A 17,337-nucleotide genomic window follows, 5' to 3' on the forward strand; every position below is an offset into this window, starting at 1 on the left:
ATAACGTGTATACCTTGCGATCCTCCCGCCAAAACTCTGGTTGGAACCCGTTCCATTGTCCTTAATAATGAGTCTTCCCCTTCCAGAAAGTTCGAATACCTTCATCTGTGGGATTAAACTAATCCGACCCGCTAACCCACCTTGATCTATTTTTGAGGTGGGCTCACTTCCGAAAATTTGGTGTCAATCCGAATTTTGAGGGGTGGGCCAACTGTAAAATTTTGGGGTCCTTAGGTTTTCAAACTTGGCGGTGCCCTATGATTGTTCCACTGGTGGTCACATGGTGTTAAGGATGTCACGACCCTCTATCGTCTTCATACATCACGACCCTCAATCGCATTCATGCACCACTACTGGCGCAGTGGTGCAGCGGTCAAGAGCTGCGTCACTGGCCCGGCAGGTGGCTGTTTCAAACACAGCCACCGTTGGGGCTTGTGAGACCCAGGTTGCCCTAACAGGGCTGTCATAAGCCTCATGCACAGCGCCACGGCGGGTGGGCGGCAACTGCATTGAATTTTGCAACGATAGAGAGTTTGCTCACAGTCCGGTAGTCAGGTTACCTCCTCCCACGGTGGGTAGGTCGTGACTGTTCAAATCTGAAGGAGCTCTCTGATTGGTCAATCCGGTTGACTTGACCCCGACAACGTAATCAGAGTCTCGTGACCCCAATGGACCAATCAGGGATTTTTGTTATAGAGAAACCGAAAACTTTACGACAACAGCTTAAATGTTATCGCTCTGCAGAGCGATAACACTCTGCAGGACAAGATTTGCAAGTTGTGAGAGCACAGCCTCCATAGAGGAAGGAAAGAACTCAGGAGAGGCGGTTACGTCATATTTTTTGAAGACTGCTCCGCCGCGTCACCCCCTACTCGGCCACAGTCTTAGCGCGCTTGCGCATGCGCAGCAGACAATGCAGCAGACGACGTCGCTGCGCCCAGCGTTACTATTGGCTGCGCCGGCGGCCTAATACTCCCAGTAGTCCTTCCGAAAGCGCGTGACTTCAGGCACACTTTTTGGCGTCCAGCTCGGATAGAGACGGCCTGCCCTCAATTTTTCTTCCTCCATGCCAGCCTCAATTAAACCACACTCAACAAGTGGCAACAACAGAGCACTACAATACACACAACTTGGGTGCGGAACTTATACACTCATATTCAAATTGGCACTTGTTGCGGCGAAAGCAAGAAAAAGTCAGAATAGTTCGAGGAGCAGTGAAACTAGCTCCACAGACCCCGCTGTTCACGCAAGAAATTTCTATGTCACAACCAGCACACAATTAAGCTAATGACGAGTTGTCGCCAGACCGAGCTTCGAGGCCTAGTTCTGCGACAACGCTACGACAGAATTGAACTAACAACCTCCCCCTTCTTTTTCCTCAGGCAGCCATCTACATCACCTGTAAATCGTCGAGCAATCGAGATCCACCCAAAGGCACGGTTTGTCGACCGACATTGCACGATGGCATCAGGCGTCGTTGCAGAACATATTCGATAAATATTTTTTCTTCCTTTTTCACGTTTTCTTAGCCTTTCAGGTATCTTATCGCGAAGGCACAACTATATAGATGGCGCCATGAAGTCTGCTGCATTTCATGCGCATGTAGGTTTTTCTTTCTTTTTTGCGAGAAGCGTCAGTTTAAATGAAGCCTCAATTCCCGCACTCTCATCCCCCTAATGACGTCGTGGGTGACGCCATTAAGAAAAGCCCTTATCGACGAAATTTGGATTCTGTTTTAGTCTCAGTGGCTTCGCTAACGGCATGGTCCGCTTGTTAAGCTATCATGCCATTGTCTGGCGCGAGCTTCAGTGGCGTCGCCAGGGGTTTTCTGTGGTTTTTTTGCACGGCAAATGATTGAAAACTCGGAATTATAGGCGTGTCATATATGTTATATTGTACAACGCAAAGCTAGCAGGCTGTAGGAGACGGCAGATCCCGCACGCAAGAAGCGCGATGCTGGCTGTAAAACACAGTGGTTGCTTTTCGCTCACTGAAGAGTACCTCAGTTGCTCTAACCTGTGAACGACACTATCAGCGCGAAAAGGAGATACATGCAGACGCTTTCTTGTGATCTCCGTGCGTGCTGCGAATAAAACAACTTCGTACTCACTCGTCTTTTTCCACATCGAATCCGATCATCAATATGTGAACTTCCGCACCTTGTGACTAACCTGTGTGGGCACCAAGCCCGACAGAAATCATCATTCATTCGCAGAACAGCTGTTGTGTGCATGTATCATATAATTCCCTCACTTGACACTTCTCTCTATCAAATCGGAATACACTGAAGCAATCAAACAAAGTATCGATAAACAAACAGTTGGCGAACCGATCAAATTCTGATTTCGGATATAAAGTTAGTTTAGTTTAGTTTATGGGGGTTTAACGTCCCAAAGCAACTAAGGCTATGAGAGACGCCGTAGTGAAGGGCTCCGGGAATTTTGACCACCTGGGGTTCTTTAACGTGCACTGACATCACACAGTACACAGGCCTCTAGAATTTCGCCTCCATCGAAATTCGACCACCGCGGCCGGGATCGAACCCGCGTTTTTCGGGCCAGCAGCCGATTCGGATATAAAGCCTGCACAGCCCAATACCAATGCGCCGTCTCCCTAAAGTAGACCGTAAGGCCGCTATCATTTTAAGTTTTATATTAACTATCTTGCCAAAAATCTAAAAAGTCAATCTGTTCATATTTAGGCAGCGGTGGCCTAGTGGTTTGAGCATCCGCCTCGCATGCGGGAGGTGCGGGGTTCGATCCCCATTGCCGCCGGGTACCCAGCGGGGATAAAATGGGTGTACGCTTTCCCCTGCCTGGTGCGCGGCTTCTTTAGGGTGAAATGCTTAGGAAATCGGTCGTTGACCCGACCTTGTGCAATTAAACCTACCTTTGCCATGGCGCTCTTTGGCCAAAGCTGCCCTTGCGCCAAAAAATTTATCATCGTCATCATCACGTTATATCTCGTGCATTCCGCGGACCTCAAATAGCGCGTGCATATACTTCGCTGTTTTGAAACAAGTCAAGGTTAAGCTTATTTCCTATGCGCTCACTCGAACGAATCTGGTGACGCAAACCTGTATTTCTCACCTTTACTGCAGTGTCGTAGTTTTCTCTTAGACGTACGATGTGTTTAGGCAAATGTGAAATAATAAATAAGAAAAACAAGTGCCTCAACCTTCACCACTAACGTATAACAGGCATAACCTAAGTGTAATGAGAAATGAAGGGGCCCAATGGAAAGTACACCGGTATGTGAAAATTGAGAGAAGAATTGATACGAACCAAACCATGCAGAGCCGAGGAAGCGAATCTGGAAAGACCGCATTAATTGATTTCCTTTCAGGAAAAGATAGGAAGAGGCTGGATGTAGGATGAAGGGAAAGGGGTAGTAAGGTATAGGTGTTATAGGAATTGTGGTGGGAATGGGGCCAACGAGATTCTTCGCGCAATAGCTTCTTGTCAGGCCTCTTGCGGCGACGAGCCGCAAGAGCAGAGATGAACGAATAGATGAAAGACTTTTATTGAGAAACCTTCTCTGGCGATTGGTTGGGGCCCCTAGTTCAGAGCCCCTACGGACCTTTGTGTGGCCCTAAGCCTCGATGTGTGTGTCCTTGCCACTGGACGTTATCAGGGGCTTAACTGAAACAGACATCCTACCGGGGAGTGGCGACATTGGGTTTCTTCCAAAAGCACGGTTTCGCAGTTCGATTCCGCTGGCGGTATCCTAGGGGTGGTGGTGCACAGTGCTCGAGCCAAATGGGAACCCTTAAGCGACGTTCAGACCAGGAGTAGAATGTGATAAGCTCCCTACGTTGCCAGCCACCTACATTGGGCAGATGGTGCACGACTGGCCAAAAGCCGCTTCGTCAAAACCGTGAGTTCGGCTGACCAGGCCGCCAACCCTCACGAGGCATACAGACCTCTGTGGAGTCAGGAAGCCAACGCGCGGCATCTGGAAGGCACGCACTTCATGACGAGAAAAATCGCACGGAATCGTGCATTTTATAGGTTTTTGAATTATTGCTGCATTTTTTGTCTGTGCCAACACGGACCCTGCCTGGACCAAATTGGCCTGTCCTTACAAAAATTTATTTAGACAGTCTGTAGGCTGTTCATATGTCTATAAAGTCTATAGACTATCCACAGACTTTGTCTATGAAGTCTATAGACTTTCTATAGCCAAATTCTATGGATATGCATTCCATAGGCGATACAAATCCTATCGATAGTCTGTAGACAATCCATAGATTTATGGCCATACACTTTTAGCAGACTTTCTTTCTATAGATGGTCTATAGACTATCAATAGACAAAAGAAAATACCAATAGGAGGGCAGTGGAGTCGATAAGGAGTCTGTAGACAGTGTACAGACCATTTTTATGAGCCGTTGTCTGGTGCATGCACCGCACCAGACAACGGATTCGTGGGCGCAACTTTCGCTGTAACTTGAGAGCTAACTGCCAACTCTACTGAGACCCACAACACAAGCGGGCATGTCCCGCCTACTCCCACCTTCATCGTTGCAGCCGAAACGGCCTCAACGCATTCACCAGGCAGGGGGACTATACGAACAGGCGACGGCCAGTTTAACACAGGCAGAACCGTAATATTTATTCATCTCTTTCCCATGCCCAGGGAATATGTATATCGCAAGCAGACTTCCTATATATTCTCCTTGTCAGTAATTACCCGAGGAGCTATAGTTCGCTCACCGTTTCGAGCGCCATGATCTTGGCCCTGTTTAAAAGATCTATAAGGCTCAGGCAACAGTCTTTTACATGTGTGATTACAGTTGTACAGATAAATCAACAACGATGACAACATTATGTGGTACGCATGCGGAATAAAACGAAATGATGGGATCTTGCCGCTGGCATACGGGATCAAGCGCCAACCAGTACGCATGACGCCTCGTGCACACAGCAGAAGACTTGCAACTAAATGCGCTAGACAGCAGCCCGTAGTTGACTTCCTATTCTGGTAAGAGTTCTTGCGCGTATACCAAGGATAGCCCCTTCCTGCGCCAGTCTGTTTTGTGGTGAATGAACGCCACCGGAAATTATCTTGAAGTAAAAAGAGCGCGGCCGCTTCGCAAATAAAAAATTCAGTTAATAAATAAATCAAAGTACCCTAACAATCACTGAACACACGAGAGGATAGACGACGAAGACCGCGGTAGACGCGGCGCCTGAACAGCGAAAGCTTGTCCCAATGGATACATTTTGGTACTGGCCGCTGATTGCACTTGCGAGTCCGGAACACTTGACCGGCAAGTGCCCCAGTGGATCGGTGGGTGAGCAATGGAAGGCCTCTTGGAAAATCTTGGTGCGCCTCATGGGCCAGTTGCAGAGCGCTTTGCGCCTGAGCCTCTCTTCGTCGTTCCTGGTGCACTGGTCCAGGCAACTGCCCACGAAGAAGAGCTGAATGGGCGTGAGAGAAATTGAAGGCAGCACGAAGTCACCGGACGGCACTCGAGCTATCTTGAACATCTGGAAGGCCTTGAGCAGAGCACCGGAGCGGAAGAAGCTCTCCGCGGGGTCCCACATTTCGTAGGTGACGTTGTTGAAGGCCTTGTTGTAGCAGTCCATGTACGAGTTGAATTTGCGTTCTGTAGGCAAGTTCCAAGTTTCAGCGCCCCTATATTTGTTGCTGTAATAGCCCTCGTAGTAAATGGCGTATGCTATCTGCGTCACAATGCGGCCATAGGACAGCGCGGTCGGGAAGTTATCTCTAGCAAAAAGAGGCGGCATTAAAATGGATAACGGAACAAAAAGTAAGTTGTGGGGGTAGACGTAGCGAACGGTTGGAACGCTTGACCATACCTCACTTGGGTAGACGTACCGGTACGCTTTCTCGCGCACGAACTGGTTCAAGGTTGCCGACACGCTGACGTATAGGGTAGTAAAGGGCATCGTGCTGTCGATGTCCGGCAGGCGGTTGTAGGGTTCCTCGACATCCCTGTACCTGAAGCGCGATAGGATGCCCACTTCGCTAATGACCTCACGAATGCGCTTTTGCATACTGCGCACGGTTGCTTCGTCCATCCAAAAGAGGTCTTCCAGTTGTGCCCTCATAAAAAGCTTCACAGTATCGACGACATTTTCGTACCGGACCAGGGTAGTCTTGTCGAACTTTTCGTACATGTGGCGGTCCAGTAGCAAAGCAAAGAGGCGGTAGGTCTCGTGGTAACACACGTCGCCGCGAAAGACATGGTCCGTCACGTTGGTGGTCTTTAGTCTGACGGAAGTGTCTTTCATGATCTTGCGAAGCGCGGGACTTGTGCGCCTGCCGAGAGTCTCCACGATCACCCAGACTACGTAGCTGGCTACTGCCTGGACGTACTTCGGGTCGCTGATCATAATCAGCGTCTCAGACAAAGCAGCGAAGTCTCCGACGCGGATGGTCACCTTCCGGCTGAGCAGTCGTTTCTGCGCAGAGTCGAGGAAGTTCCCAATCGCGTGAAGCAGAGCCCATCCTTTCAGGAACGGGTTCTGGGACAGCACTTTCATCCTGACGACGAGAAGCTCGTCCTCACTTATTCGGATGGCGCTCAGTTTGTCTTCTAAGGTGGTAATGTTTGAGGCTGTAGCGACAGGTAGTGCTTGCGGAAAAACAGCGTTCAGGACGTCGTTAATGAGTTGTAAACGGAAGCTTGATTGTGCGGTGTTTGCGTAGTGTAAGTACCATGGGTGATAGCGCTCTCCAGTCGAGACACTCAGCGTGACCATGCCACTGTCGAATGTCATGATAAAAAACGGGTGTACGAAGTAGGACAGCTGAAGTTCGACGACTATCCTGTACAGCTCATCGATCGTGATGTTCGGCAGCACATTTGGCCAGTCGAAACGCAGGTCATTTTTGATGAACGCTTTGAGGTCGTCGATGCTCGTGTCCATTTGTTCTTTGAAGGACGACTCGCAGGACTTGTAAAATGACTTGGCCTTGACAATGTTGGGTGGGTTGTTGCTCTCACCCGGCAGGTACACGGAAAGGTTGACCAAGGTCAGCGAGGAACTGGCGTCGTTGATGTACTCCTGGTCCCAGCCGCTGCAGACGAAGTCGTAGAAGTTCACGCACGGCTTGACTCGCTCGTCGACGCTGCGCTTGAGGTAATCTCCGGCGGTGAAGCACACCTCCGAGTTGCAAGCGCTGTCGTACGGCTCCACGAGGAAGGCAAAGAGTACTGAGGAAAGGCAGTAGAGCACGGGAAGCGCCGACATGCCGAGCAGAGACAGGACCATGGGCAGGGCAGGAACCGGAATGCCATCAGGCGACAGTGCTTCGTTTGCTGGCGCTTTGTCGTCCTCAGCAGCGTCTGCCTCCTCAGCCTTCCCGCCGCCTCCTTTTGGCGCTGCTGCATCACCTTCAGCGCGATGCTCAGCCTCTTCGTTGTTTACCATGACCGCAGGAAAGAGCCGCGCCAGGCTATGGTGCCAGAGCACACCTGCAACAGGGTCGTAAGCAGGAGGTGACTCCGAGGACTGTTCTGCACGCTAATCGGCCGACCCATGCTTTCATTACCAGGAAACAGAATATACGCTGTATCCAGAAATTGCCTACCGTGCAAGACGATTAGGTAAAAGGCAGGGCGAGAGGAAGGCAGTCTCTGAAATGGAAACCCAGGATTTCGACGCGTGCTCTTCAGAAGAGTTCTTCTTTCTCCTTAAAGCGGGTAGCACGTGGCGCGTTGTTGTTGTTGTTGTTGTTTTTGTTGTTGTTGTTGTTAGCCTATCAAAAGATGGCCCATACCCACACTGGGGGATCGGCCAAGAATCGGGTGGCTGTTCACCTGAACGCAGTTAACAAAAAGGAAAAGCACGTGGGAGCACAACTCCGGTGAATTGTTCCTCATGAACAGAAAAGGGATGAGAGTTTTGATTTCAAAATTATAAGAATAAAGAGAGGGATTAAATAATAATGATTAAGTCAAAATATAATAATTGATAGAAAAGAAAAGTTTGGAACGCTTAGCAAGGCAGTCGGTGAGATTCTATCAGGAAGTTTTTCTTCTTAGACCTCATATACGCATCGCTCGCTCGCGTAGTTGTTGTGCTGTTGTTGCCTTAAAAGCGATGGCGCATACCCAGGGGGGGGGGGGGTGGGGGGGGGGGGGGGGGGGGGGGGGATTTTCCAGGGTTTGATGCAGATCCAAACAGGAGAAAATTCATCCAGGTTTATCTCATGCAGCACATAAATTTAAACAGAGGAATCTGTGAAAACAAATAACGAATTTTGAGAGATCTTGAGGAAATCGGAACGAAAATCGTGGAAACAAAGCGGTGAGAGTTGAAATAAATAAATTTTAAAGCAATAATCAGAAATAAATTAGTTTTGAGAGAAAAGTAAAGGCAACGAAAAGTTTACACAAAAATCTGCCGGTTTCGATAATACACCTGTGAAGCAGCTGCACACACCTGCTTAAGGGCATGCCTTTTGACGGCTGCACAGAAGGAGAGGAGGACGGGAAGAGCAAACGGCAGCCCTAATTGTGCGAGAGGAATTTGCAAAAACTATAGCCCCCCACACGTCAGTTTCGTCGTTGTCAGCTTGTCCCGTCCATCCAAGCAGCCCACAAAGGCCCAACAAGCTGCCCACCAAGAGATAATCCTCACGTGGGTTCTTTGGCATGGCTCGATTGCCGGTAATCGGCACGTTAATGCGCTGGCCCGGGAACTATCCCCCCGGGCCCCGGAAGATCGGACACTCAAACCCACGCAGGAAACATCGCGGGCTCTACTCACATATCAAATCATCCCTCATTACAAAAAAAAAAAATTGGGGGGGGGGGGGGGATCAACTGGATAGCATTCTTTTACTCGTCAATCTTTTTTTTTCAATTCTATGCCAATTACGATTCTACTTCATTACTGAGACCATTGTCTCACTCCCCAATCTACTGCAATTATGACTTTTCAAATTCTGACTACGCAACTGCGCAAAATGCGTCGTCCGTCCGTCCGTCCATCCGTCCGTCCGTCCAAGTATAGCTGTTGTAGATCCTTCCTGGCGCTTCCCAGGCACGATGGATAACTCCGAAGAGCTTGCACAACAATTACTGAGTAATAACACTGCGGAGAACAGAGGGTCAGCAAAATCATGTCAGGAATAAAATAACTTACTTTACTATTCAAAAACAAACAGTAGCTAGATAGCTGATGTGCCAGCACAAGATGGAACACACAGTACATTCCGCGTGCTACATATAGGACAGCTCGCGATAAATACGAACAATTTCTTTGTCGTCTGAAGAAATATTTTATATGTAGTCGCATAAAAATACACGTACGCATGAACACAGATAACTAGATGTTCTCCCTTCACGAACCGTCTTGTATTCATTACCGAAACGTTCGCAAGGTTTCCACAGACTTTGACCCACAGCTGTAATTCGAGTGAATTCTTGCGTTTATTCTCCCGGAACCATTAATCTACCCACACCTGATATCACAAAATTGAGGGCGGCCTTGCTGGGTGCCCTGCATTGCTAATTGGAAAGATGTCAAGCGCGTCTCGTCACGGAGACGCCCTCACCCAATCCCAAGTCATCCTTGACAAACGAAAAAGCGGGGAGTGATGGGTGCCACCCCCCATCGGCGCTCGCTAATCATATATCGTCTCTCGTGCGCCCATGCGTGGTGTCCGTATTGCAACGGCAGCGCGACGTCGCTCTCTCACTGGCTCCACACGTGGTGGACCTTGCGGAAGCCGTTGGTCGAGTCGCGCATAACGTACGTCTTGCTCGTGCCCATTCTAAAGTCCGGCGAAGACGAGTCGGCGCGAGAGGTGCGCGACCGCTTGCGCGACGCGGCGTCCCTGGGCGTCGGCGGGCGCGACTCCGACGACGTGGAAGAGGCGGCGGCCAGCAGGCTGGGGTCGGCCCCTTCGGTGCCCATGGACACGGAGGAGCCGGCCACCTTGCGCCAGTCTTCCACCTTGTGGTACCGCTGCGGCGACGACCTTTTGGCCGGCGGCGACATGACTCCCGAGAAGTTGACCGTGCGCCGCGACGCGATGGCGGAACTCTTTCTGCGCAGAGGAGCCCCGAGCTTGGGCGTCACGGTGTCCTTGACTCCGCTCTTCAGCGGCCTCAGGCCCGGCGCGCTGGAGCCGGGCGCGACGGTGGCGAACACCGAGGTGCTGCGGTCGACCCTGCCGCGGCTGCTGAAATCCATCTCACCCAGGGGTCGTATGGACTGACTCCTTCGCTGGCGCTTCGTCGGGCTCGGGCCGGGTGGCGTGACCGCGCCCGTCTGCTGCTCGCTCGACTCCACCGGCAGTGGATCTTCTTGGAAGCCGATGCGCTTCTTGGTGCTCTCCGACGTCTCCCTTTTGGGGCTGCCCTGGGGGTCGGCACTGCGCTGCGTTATTGTCCTCTGCGTAGTCACCTCCTCTTCGTTGCTCGCCGCGTCGTCCGTGAGTGTCGTGTAGTAAGGGTTCGCCTGAAGGTGTCCCTTCCGTATCCTTGCGAGGAGCGAGCGAAAGAAGCCACGCTTTGTGTCCTTGGGGGCCTCCGTGGCGTTAGACGGCGGAAGGGCCACGTGAGTGGCGGCGTCGTATTTCTCGAACATCATGCTGGCCTTGCGGAGTTGGTAGAGGGGCTGTCCCAACTGAGCCGGCGGCTCTTTCATCTTGAGACCCGTCACAGACTTCTCCCTCTTGTGGTGCAGCGGTAGACCTCCCGTGGAAGTAGCATCGGCCGGCGAAGCGACACGTTCTGCGCTGTGCGCTGATACGGTCTGAGCCGCGGCGGGGACGGCAGGTGGGCTCCCCATCAGCATGTCTCTCACGACCTGTCGCCTATGCGCGCCTTCCGGAGGCTGCACGAACAGCACGAAGAGTGCGACCAGGGCGCCTATAAACAGAAACACGACCATGCAGAACTGCTTGCCGAAGATCAGCAGGAGCACGATGAACAGGCCCACCGAGGTCGCCAGCAGAAGCCAGCAGGAGAACACCGAGTATTGGTCCTTGTCCAGTCGAGATATGTACGTATTCCAAGTCGCCCTCCGCGTTGTCTTCAGTGCGCTGCGCCCCCGCTCTGTGCGTACAATGCGCGACCTGGAAAAGATCACGGAACACTAGGTCGGCGACGATGTTTCTTTAAGGGTATACAAGGCGGCGGGAAGGATCGTGGGCTGCTTACGGGTCAGGTGGGAACTGGGGCGGGTCCTCGACTTGCATTGCTCGCTGTGAGGCTGGCTTCCTCCAGTCAGTCCGAAAAAAGCGTACAGGGTGCACTGACTCTCAGTTCTTCTTGTTCTTCTTCCTCTTAAAATAAGCCTCAGTTAAAGAACACACTTCGTCTTCTTCTCTCTGCGGGGTTATGTTGAAGAGGATCAGACGCGGAGCGACAGCTTGTAAGAAACCGCAGTTCTTGCAGCGTCTCTCACTTGTTTACTTCACCCTTTTTGTTAAAAGTGGCGAAAACCTTTAGTTATCACCTTTATTTCGTCGATAAAGACTCGACCAAAGCTTTTAAGTGGAGAAAATAGTAGCAACGGAACAATTGACACATGCTTTAAAAAAAGAAAAACACCGGCATCGTTCTATCGTAGCGATGCCCACAGCACTGACTCTTTAGAGCGCTCAGAGGAAACAAGCAGGGCAGCTGTGCAGTTGGGCAGCACGAGACACGTAGGCCGGACTGCCTGCACGTATTATTTTTATTACGGGCTCAAGCGTGTTCATGAAGAAGCATCTTTGTGCACACGTACATCTGTATGTGCGCGCCTATCTTATCACGTATCAGTCGTGAAGAGCATGTGTGCAGCGAATGAGTTGCATCCTGGCGTCAGGACGACCATGACATTTAGGCCGGCCGTGAGAGATAGGAACTTTATTTAGAGAACTTTCGTCACCGTGACTGCACGGGGCTGGCAAGCGGAAGAGACAACTGATGTTTGCTTACAACAGTTTCAAGAATCGTGCTTCTTTCATCCAGTCGGGTAAATGGTTTGGTTTATGGGGGTTTAACGTCCCAAAGCGACTCAGGCTATGAGGTACGTCGTAGTGAAGGGCTCCGGAAATTTCGACCACCTGGGGTTCTTTAACGTGCACTGACATCGCACAGCACACGGGCCTCTAGCATTTCGCCTCCGTCGAAATGAGACCACCGCGACCGGGATCGAACCCGCGTCTTTCGGGGCAGCAGCCGAGCACCATAACCACTAAGCAACCGCGGCGGCCCAGTCGAGTAAATGACGCTCCGCTAACACAAACTATTTTCATGATTAGGAAACCGCGGGGCAATCACAGAAGAAACAGTATACGTTGTACCTTTCGCTCTACTATTTTCACGCGGCTTCTTACATCAGCGGAGTTCTTGCGTTACCATTGAGCTGTTTAGTTAGTTAAACAAGTACCGCAAATTTTTCTGTGTTTAGCGCTATGTAAAAAGCCTTCTTAGGTAGCGGGAGCTCACTTACACTCCAGAAGCTTCTGCCGCAATCCTGACACAGTGGGCTGTCTTTTTCGTCCAGCAGTCATACTGCTGCCACCAAGCCCTTTTGTGAGTGTAAGTGGTAACAGGATATATATTCCCGGCAAGCAGTTGATGTTGCACGTCGGTATTTGTACTTTGTGAAAAAAGTGCAAGGAGCGTCAGAAGTCAAAGGTACATAGTTCCGACATCAAAATTAAGCTCTCTATCACGCTATCTTTTTTGTATTTAGTGGGCATTCTTTGCACGTGCTTTTGCGCTTTAGCGTCACCACTAAGCTGCAGCACACTGCATCTTCGTGCTGCGTTATGCATACTACATTGAGCGGCATACTACATGATGCCGCGCTTCAGTGCAGTCAGACCACCAGCACTACGTTCCGTTTTCTTTTTACTGCACTCGTGTACGTCCACATGGAAGTTCCGTCATGCGCCACTCTAACTGAAACTAAGTTATTTCAGCTTAGGTGAGCAATAACTTTCTCAGGTTATTTTTACGCACGTGTTTGAGATTGCTTCCTTATCTGACTGGAAGTGCGCAAGATGAAATTCGAGCTGAAGCATGCCGAAGCGTCCAGACTGCTGTGGCCCAGAGTATTGCTTTTTCCTTACCTTGTCGTCGAACACGCATCATCGTTATTATTGCTGAGACCGAACTAGGCCATACATTCAAAGTACTGCGGATCAAGAATGCTTTGACACAGTGCGATGGTACCAGACCCAGTCAGAGTGGCTTCCGTCATTCATGTTTATTCACGACCAGTACAAAGTCCTTCGGCAAAATCATGACTGATGATGACGATCGATGAGCCCTCGCAGTATCATCGTTTATCGCTGCCGGAAATTCGAAAAAAAGAATAGAAAAAAAGCCGACTGGACAGATGCAGAGAATGTACACTGTGGGTAGCAAAGCAATGAGATATAGCTCGTGATATGAAGCGTTTGAGTTTGGAAAGTTGCGCCGACCTGGTGTCGATATACAGTCGCATATAGTCGCCGCACGTGGACTCCGTCGTCATGTACCGATAATGCGTTGTATATAGGGTGGCTATAGCAAGAATTTTACAAATCGCGATAGAATGCCAGCAGATCTATTCTCATTGCGTCACGATATCTGCACAGGCCCACCTCCGCGTCGTTAATAAGCGTAACTTTGGGATACTGTCGTCTTTGTAATGTCACTTTGGTGAGACTATAAAGGCGCATGCATACAAGCTTGGGAGTACCCTAACCGTCTTGGTGACGCTGGATCACATCCATATGATCACAATGTTTCCAAGCCTAGCTCCCATACATAAAATACGCAGTTGCTCCCCGCAGATTGGGATGAAGCTGATCAGAGACAAAGCTGCCCGCGCCGGTAATCTCAGGATAGGCGGATTTTCTGATAACAGTTCACAATGCGTCACTCCTTGGAACCCCACCTTTTTCGCACTTCATGGCGCTCAACAAACAAGGCGACGAAATCAGACAAGAGGCTGAGCTCAGCTTAGCGACGTTTACGAGGGTCACCCGGAGTCTTGAGCAGGAGCACCTAGTGGGAAAATTCTACAGACACAGATCGAAAACACATTTCAACTTCGACTTCTGTCAAAATTTTTCGAATCACCGTCGCCGCTGCGTTCCTGCAGTTTTCTTGCCTTCTCTTATCAGACATTTGTTCAGCTCAGAATCAACGGCTTCTGCGAGCCGGTACTTGCTCTATAGCGACAACCACACACACAAAAAAAAAACTGTGCATCGTATTGTGGAATCTCAATTGCTGTCGTCACGCAATCAGTAGACGACTGATTGCGAGCTAATGTCCGGCTTCATGGCTATCAGTGACATTCCTACACACCCCCTTGGTTTCCTGAAGGCATCCGCTTAATTCGACGCGACGATTTTGTTTTTTTTTTTTGCCACACACGACAGAGAATTTTGATAGCGCCGGAAGAAGGGCATGTACGCGAAGGGACACAGTTGTTCATATATAGGTGGTTCGTGCTGGAAAAACCACGAAATAAAAAAATTAAAAATGGCTACCTCTTCCGCCTATCCTCCACACCTCCCCGTATCTTTAACAGCCCCCTGCCGAGAAATTTAGACATCCTCCCTAATTTCAATTCCTGCTGAAACCCTTGATGGCAAAGGTTTCGTTGACATGCTAACGTGCGATCATTCGCGCGTGGTTCCAAGGTGTGTGAACAAGTTCAGTACATTCGGGCTCTGATCAACTGGCGCCGACTCTGTAGCATTCGCAACGGCTCCACAAGTCTTGAGTGAAGCAGAGCGTATCTGGTAGACGCGGGTCCGGCAGTGAACCAGAATCGCCCACGTGCTCGTGCGGCGAGACTTCATGCAACTAGCTGAGGCAGACGGTCTTGACGATGGCCTCGGTGGCCCGGTACGGCTCGACGTTGGCTCCGGGTCTCCGGTCCTCGAGGTACCCGCCAGAGGCGTCCCCTACGAGACGCGGGATGCGCACACTGGCCTCTCTCGAGCAGGTGTCGGTGACGATGAAGCCCTCGGTGGGCGTCGCGAGCATGTTGGCTACCAGGCGACGCCGGTTGGCAGTGCCGCCTTTGCGCGGGTCGTAGACCTTCATGTGCTCCTCCGCGTTCGCCTCGAGCTTCTTCAGCGCAGCCTTGATGTGCCTGCGAGGAGAAGGCGTGGCTGTGGATTTCGGGGGCTGAGATCGAGTCGGCCAGTCGGAAACCATGCAGTTACAGCGAGCGCATTTCGATGGGGTGGGGCGAAATGCAAAAATCACCTTGCGCTGAAATTGTGGTGCACTTCAGAGAACATCAGGTGGCCAAAACATGCCCCGATGGCATGTCTGGCAATCTACAGTTGTGCATTGTACTTTGAGGATGACCCATTAACAGTCGCCTCCTTGGTCGCAGAAAGGCCAAGGAACATTGTGTGAATTGCGTTGTTGAGCGGCATTGCACATATAAAGTTAAGAAAAACGAATAGTAGAGGTCGTAGCATATCCTGTGTTCAACGTGTAAAGGCAGTAAAGATAGTAACAGAAGGTATAGATTGGCGACAGTTCTCCTGGTGCTCAAGAATGAACCGTGGTTCTAGTTAGCGCTATATTTGTGTCTTCGTAAATATCTGCACCATTATATTAGTTTGACCATGCTCTATTTTCGTGTGACATTTTGGCAACTTGATGCCATTAAAACGCCATATTTTATAACTAACCCTGTTCGCAAATCAGAGAGGCACAGAGAATAAGGAAATCGGATGCGGCAGTGGCAAGTCGAAACTTTCATGGTCACTTACACCGTCGTCCCTCATTGCTATTCATATCGTTCCACTAACGAACAGCCATTAACGAACAAAGGTAAAAGAAAACACACGCAATAACGTAACCCGCAGCTGCAGCCGGCGCTATCGCCCATATGCATGTGACATCCGCTGCGCTCACACAATGTGCAGGAGTCTCATTACGAAAACGATAGAAAAACCAAAGGAAGAAGAAGAATGAAAGTGGGACTGTCGCTCACTGGAGTCCCCCGTGCTTGCGCATGTCCCTGGTGCTGAAGTTGATGTGTCCGCCGGAGCCGCAGAGCGCGTCGCTCTCGAAGGGCTTCGGGTCGAACGAGATGAGCACGTCGAACTCCTCGGCCACGCGCTGCAGGATGTAGCGGGAGATCCACAGGTGGTCACCCGCGGCCACGCCCTCCAGCGGTCCCACCTGGTATTCCCACTGCGAGGAATAAAATTGGCAGTGGCTTTTTTTTTTCTTTATTGCCTGGCTTTGGCATTGCTTATTTGTTCCGTGGGGTCCTAACTGCCTTACAAGCAACCAGAAACGATAGACCACGTTTTTCTGCATTGTTGGGAAGGGGTTTACTTCTGGGACGTACTCCAAAGGACGATGAAGAAACAATTTCCACTTCACCCCCATGGAATACGATATCTGTCCATTGATAACGAAGATGGAGTACCATTTTATTTAATAATGCTAATGGGCCTCCACAGTATTTGGCGCTCGCGAATGGCAGGATATCACTGTGATCCCGACGCACGGCCAGCACGAATTTATTTTCGTGAAACTGTGCATCGGTTTGTTGAGAGGGTCAGAGTTGATGGCGATGTTCCCGAGTGGTTGTCAAGGGTGGAGCCTTTGATGGCCCTAAAAGAATTTTAATGTGCAGTGGCTTAGCTCGGCTATGCCAGGATACACGTAGCGAAAGCTAAGGCACAGCTTGGTTAGCCTTGGTTAATCTTGATTGCAAGTCCAGGTTAGTCTGGTTGTCTGGCTAGTTGTTGTCGCGTGGTTCGTCACGTGGTTGGTCACGTGGCGCGGTGCGATCACGGTGGGAATGCGAACACGGTGAAACTGCGAGTTCGTGGCCAATGTAGCTTTTGCTGCAAAATTTGCAGCTGTATTTACTTCCTCGTTTCAAACCAGGTAGCGTGCGTTCAAATGCAATGAATTAAACTCTGTGTTAAATGGTGAACGGGATCGCACAAGGTCGGCAGGAGGCCCCCAGATTTGGACGCTAGCCCACACACCATTTTTTTTTCCAGTGCGTGGTCACACTGAAGAGCATAGGAGACAGCGCTGTACTCACTATCTCGCTCATTATATCCATATACTGAGTGAATTCAGATTACTTTGTACACGACGCCCCAGCCTAAAATTGTTTATGGAGCTCCCCCATAGATCCCAAGCGCATCCACCGAGTCTGAATTCAGGATGTAAGACTTGGGCAAAAATACTGTACAACATTGGGCTGCTGTAATTTTCCTGCAGGGCGGCCATTCGCCCCTGTTCCTCCCCCTGAGAGCAGGAAAATTGGACGGGAAGCTTACGCTACGTTTTAAGGGTATGACGTCATAGCGTAACGCGTTAATTCCAATTCATTATCTACTTTACATTCATGGATCCCTGGGAGTCCT

The 17,337-nt window shown here is 50.3% G+C and overlaps 3 protein-coding genes across 3 annotated transcripts in view; all 3 read right to left on the reverse strand.

Annotated features, from left to right (window-relative positions):
* Positions 1–5,123: 5,123 nt before the first annotated feature.
* On the reverse strand, positions 5,124–7,452 carry LOC144129939 (membrane metallo-endopeptidase-like 1). Its single transcript, XM_077663995.1, has one exon. It carries the CDS (start codon positions 7,401–7,403, stop codon positions 5,124–5,126), a length of 2,280 nt encoding a protein of 759 aa, XP_077520121.1. The 5' UTR covers positions 7,404–7,452.
* Positions 7,453–9,385: 1,933 nt separating this feature from the next.
* LOC144127483 (uncharacterized) lies at positions 9,386–10,888 on the reverse strand. The gene has a single exon (XM_077660476.1). It carries the CDS (start codon positions 10,875–10,877, stop codon positions 9,675–9,677), a length of 1,203 nt encoding a protein of 400 aa, XP_077516602.1. The 5' UTR covers positions 10,878–10,888; the 3' UTR covers positions 9,386–9,674.
* Positions 10,889–13,173: 2,285 nt separating this feature from the next.
* Positions 13,174–17,337, reverse strand: part of LOC144128916 (glutamine synthetase-like) — a 21,264-nt gene continuing 17,100 nt past the window's right edge. The window contains exons 5-6 of the mRNA XM_077662710.1: positions 15,936–16,138; positions 13,174–15,077 (exon numbers count right to left, since the gene is read on the reverse strand). Coding sequence (XP_077518836.1) covers positions 14,786–15,077; positions 15,936–16,138 — 495 coding nt within the window. The 3' untranslated portion in view covers positions 13,174–14,785. The remainder of the gene's footprint in view (positions 15,078–15,935; positions 16,139–17,337) is intronic.

The sequence above is a fragment of the Amblyomma americanum genome, chromosome 4, assembly GCF_052857255.1.
Source record: "Amblyomma americanum isolate KBUSLIRL-KWMA chromosome 4, ASM5285725v1, whole genome shotgun sequence".
NCBI lineage: Eukaryota > Metazoa > Arthropoda > Arachnida > Ixodida > Ixodidae > Amblyomma > Amblyomma americanum.